This window comes from Anser anser (genome assembly GCF_964211835.1).
Source record: "Anser anser genome assembly, chromosome: 22".
In the NCBI taxonomy this organism is placed as follows: Eukaryota; Metazoa; Chordata; class Aves; order Anseriformes; family Anatidae; genus Anser; species Anser anser.
Genome location: NC_139743.1, coordinates 9,753,718 through 9,758,028, shown reverse-complemented (window position 1 = coordinate 9,758,028; position 4,311 = coordinate 9,753,718). Strand labels below are relative to the sequence as shown.

General features: G+C 56.8%; 1 protein-coding gene across 1 annotated transcript; it reads right to left on the bottom strand.

Annotated features, from left to right (window-relative positions):
* Window positions 1-468: 468 nt before the first annotated feature.
* TMEM218 (transmembrane protein 218) lies at window positions 469-2,648 on the bottom strand. Its single transcript, XM_083808241.1, has 4 exons — window positions 2,493-2,648; window positions 2,278-2,392; window positions 952-1,088; window positions 469-863 (listed from the first exon to the last, which is right to left on the bottom strand). Exons 1-4 carry the CDS (start codon window positions 2,600-2,602, stop codon window positions 812-814), a joined length of 414 nt encoding a protein of 137 aa, XP_083664367.1. The 5' UTR covers window positions 2,603-2,648; the 3' UTR covers window positions 469-811.
* Window positions 2,649-4,311: the final 1,663 nt, after the last annotated feature.

The following is a 4,311-nucleotide window of genomic DNA, read 5'->3' as shown; positions in this document are numbered from 1 at the left end:
GGATTGCTGAGCATGGGCAGGCGAGACCTGGCTTTCCTCTGCATCCTTGTGCAATTTCAATTTGCCCCATTTGGCATTATTTTGCAGGTTGTTCCCGCCCTGTTCCAAAGCCTCGGGTTTTTGGTCAACCAGCAAAACCTTAGCTTGAATTTCACTCGACAGCTGTCATCCCCTTGCACCTGCCATTTCAGAGAGCAGGGATTACTCCCCTGTTTCAACTCCCTGGCCAAATGAAGCCAGATCGTTTGGCTCCTTCCTCGGGAAGCTGGAATGACGCAGGAATGGTGCCGACTGCAGGGACAGCAGAGGAGTACCCAGCCAAAGGGACCATCCCGAAAGATCCACAACCACACACGGACAAGCTAAGCTTCCCCAAAACCTCGGGAAAGGGCACTCGTTGGAGACACTGACACCAAAAGGCTGTGAAACATGACATTCCTGTGAAATAAATAAAAACTGAGCCAGGGGTTCTTCAGAAAGTTTTATTAGTCTTAACATTAAAAAAGAACAGTAACAAAACAACTTGGGATATTGACTCACTAACTCCCCACCAGTCTCCTATTTTATTGCCATGAAAATTGGATTTCCTCTTCCATGCTACCAAAATAAAACAAAGCAAAGAACCCCAAATCCTAAGTTCTCTTGAAAAGTATTGAAAAGCCAACAAGGAGTTAAAAAATATTGACCGAAACCACCCCAGGCCTCACAAATCCATTGTTCAGGCAGAAACTGGCTGGATCTGAGTTCAGTTCTCTTTACCTTCCGCGTTTCCCGGTTTAGGCTGAAAGCAGAGGGAAATTGAGAAGACCGCTCAGTGCTGCGTCCCGCAGCTGGCTGCCACCCGGACCTGCTGCTGTCCTACCCTGAAAAGGTTTCTCACACCATTTCTGCTCTCCAGTGCCGGGGCTTATCTGCCACCACCTGACGCGGCATCTGCGCTGGTGGCCTCACCTCCAGCTGCTGCGCAGCGGCTTGGCGTACACCGGCTCTGCGAGGTGGTGAAGCAGCAGAAAGAACAGGCACCCGAGGAAGACCAGGGCCATCACAGCCAGGAGGATGAGGCGGCCGATGAAGAAGGTGTCCACGATCTGCGGGGAGCGGAAAAGCCACACGTTATGGTCCCGGTCCACCCGTGGGCCTGTGCAGTGGCCTGGGAAAAGAGGTTTGCAGCAGAAGGCTGGCAACCCAGCCCCACACGGAGCTCTCCTTCTGAAAACGGGGAGGAAAAAAAGAGGTTAAGAAAGGAAGGTGCGAGGCAGGGTGAGACGTAAGGAGAAGGCTGGTCACGACATCGGCAAACCAGCTCCTCAGGGTGCCCCCGTGCTTTGCGTCGCCCCCACGGCCCCGTTTTACACGGCCTGGCCTGGAGCTGCTGCGGGAAGCCTCCTGCAGCCGACACAGTGTTTTCCTGCAGCACGTTTCACTCTTTAATTAGCCAACTAGCAGGGTTTCAGTGCAGAGAGCCCAGCTGGTGTATTATCGGTGGTCAGGACGCATCCCGAAGACCCCAAAAACGCCTTTCCATCCTCGCCAGCCAGGCGGGCGGGCACGGCCGCGCCTTCCCTGTCGCAGCCCGTCCGCGCGCTGGTCCTGCGCGCGGCAGAGGGAAAACCACGAGGATTCGTGGCACGGATTGACAGATCGCTGCCTAAGCAGTAATTAATCCGCATTAATAACGGCACAGAGGAAATTCTGCCGAAACTGTCACGGAACCGCGCGCGGCCCAGGCCCTCGGTCAGCAGGGCCGGAGCCTCGCAGGGGGCCGCGTGTCGGGCGAGGCATTAGGTTGGATGTCAGGAAGTACTTCTTTACCGAAAGGGTTATTAGGCATTGGAAGGGGCTGCCCAGGGAGGTGGTGGAGTCACCATCCCTGGAGGTCTTTAAAAGACGTTTAGATGTAGAGCTTAGCGATATGGTTTAGTGGAGTACTTAGTGTTAGGTCGGAGGTTGGACTCGATGATCTTGAGGTCTCTTCCAACCTAGAAATCTGTGATACTGTTATACTGTTATAACCGTGAAACTCGCCCTTTTTGCCCCAAACCAGCCTCCGCACGGGCTCTGGGCGCCTCCCACGAGAACCGGCAGCGCCCGCAGGCCCGGCGGGGACGGCTCTCCGGGGCCGCTGCTGCCGGAAACCGGCAAAAAGGGGGAAAGGGGCGAAAAGGGAGGGGGGAAGACAGGGGAAAGGGGGAAAAAGAGGGGGGAAGGGGGGCGAGGAGCGGCCGCCGCTCTCCGGGGCAGCGCTGGGGCGGGTCCCGCGGCCCGACTCCGCCTCACCTCGGTGCCGGGGGGCGGCCCCGCGCCTTCCTCCTCCTCCTCCTCCTCCCGCGGGTACAGCAGCAGCGCGGCGCTGAGCAGCGCGGCGACCACCGGCACCGGCAGCGCGGCCAGCCTGCGGGGAGAGACGGCGACGGGCCTCAGCGGGGGCTCCGCTGCGGGCCTCCTCGCCCACCCCGGCTCCCCCGGCTCCCCCCTCCTCCGCCCCTCCTCACCTGGCGGCACCGGGCGCGCGGGCGAGCGCCAAGCAGAGCAGCAGCGCCAGCGCCCAGAGCGCCGCCAGCAGCAGCGCGCCGGGCCCCGCGCCCAGCACCGGCCCCGCCATGCTGCCCCGCCGCCACTTCTGCCTAGCAACCGCCCGCCGCTCGGCCAATCGGCACCGCCCGCCGCTCTGCCGACGCTTGCCATTGGCTGCGCGGCGGGGCGCGGCCGGGGTTTTCCCGCGCGGCCGGGGCCGGGCTGCAGCCGGGTGCCGGTGGCCGAGCCCCGGCGGCCGCCGGGGGGCTCCGGGCCCAGCCGGCCTCGCTCGGGGGGCCGCTCGCTGGGCTGAGCGCAGGGCTCGGGTTTACAGCCCCAGGAGGACTCGCTGCTGCCCTGCAATGAGATTTTTTTTCCCCGGGTTTTACCCGCCGGGGCTTAGCCTCGCTGCCTGCTCGCGTCAGGGTCGGGCTGCCCTGAAAAACTGAACAGGGAAAGGGGGAAAAGCGGTGCTGAGTGTGAATCTGGGTTAAAAAAGACGCAGAAGTAGCAGAAATCGAGGAGTTCCCTGGGTGACACGTGATACGTGTGGCTGTTTTTGCGTGGGGACGGGTTTTGGCTTTGCATCCAAACCCTTGCACCAGGCAGGACACGCCAACCCGGGGAAATCCTGGCACGCCAGGCACTGCTGACGTACAGGACTGATGGATTCCTGGCCCAGCGTATTTCTTACCAGTAATCAAAGTAACACGAAGCATTTACTCATTAGGCTCTCCAGCGATGCAGCACTTGATGCAGTAAATAAAGAAGGTCTGCTGGAGTCCGACGCAGGATGCTTACAGTCCAGCAAAGCCTGGTGGCGAGGGGAACAAAATAATTCTCCATTACGGTTGCTATTGTGTAAATAGTATATTATTGAATAATTATATAAATATAATTATTATGAATTTGGAAACAGGCAATAGTTCATTCACAGACTGGGGAAGGCGGTTTCATCGCCACAGGTGGATTTTCTTGAAGGAAATGTGGGGTCGTGGCGCTTCAGCAAAGGCATGAAGCGGTCCTGTGAGCAGCTGCTTGGTTGGGTCAAATGGAGCTTTGCAGAGAAATGCAATTTTCCAGCACTCAGGCTAATTAAACACCAGTCCGGGAGGGTGCAGAGGTCACCTTCCTTCAGAGACTACAAGGCAGGATCAGCTGGATCAAAGCTCATTTGGAAAACACACAAAAATTATTTGCTGGGATATAGGGCAGGTTTGAATCAAGTGGGTCTCTTTTGGGGGTGATAACTGCAAATCCGTGATACTGATCGGCTGCAGAGTGAGCAGCATCCTGCTGCATCCTACATAGCACTCGGGGATGCCTGCCAAAGGTTTTTCACCCCCAAAACTTCGTCCAAGTGAGTGTGAAATACGAAATACATGAAAACCTCTTCCCATGTGGGCCAGCGTGGTTCTACACTGCTTTTTGCCCCAGAACATGAATTTTTTGGTGGGAATATCCCACCCCACTTCATCCCTGGCATGACGGGGCCTCCATCTCCAGAGGAGCAAAATGCCGTCATCCAACCCAAATTACCTGTACCTGGGTGAGACTTAACAGCCTGTGAAATACAAGAGGTCGGACAAGGCGATTGAATGGTTTCCTCTAGCCTCAATGCCGTGGAGCGAGCAGAGCTGAAGGAATTGATTTAAAACTCCTTGCACTGTCATAAAACTTGCAGTTTTACAGCTCCAGCCCCACAATTTGGGCTGGGTTATCAAATATTAGAGTTGTGAGAAACAAGCATTGATGCAAGTAAGAAAATATCCTGCTCCTGATTTAAAGACTGGTGAA

Bases quoted from the DNA above. Each gene is read 5' to 3' on its own strand.
- TMEM218 (XM_083808241.1), bottom strand. From the start codon at position 2,602: ATGGCGGGGCCGGTGCTGGGCGCGGGGCCCGGCGCGCTGCTGCTGGCG. The intron at 1,089-2,277 runs GTGAGGCGGAGT...CGCTCCCCGCAG, and splicing joins GGCCGCCCCCCGGCACCGAG to ATCGTGGACACCTTCTTCAT. The intron at 864-951 runs GTGAGGCCACCA...AAACCTTTTCAG, and splicing joins CCGCTGCGCAGCAGCTGGAG to GGTAGGACAGCAGCAGGTCC.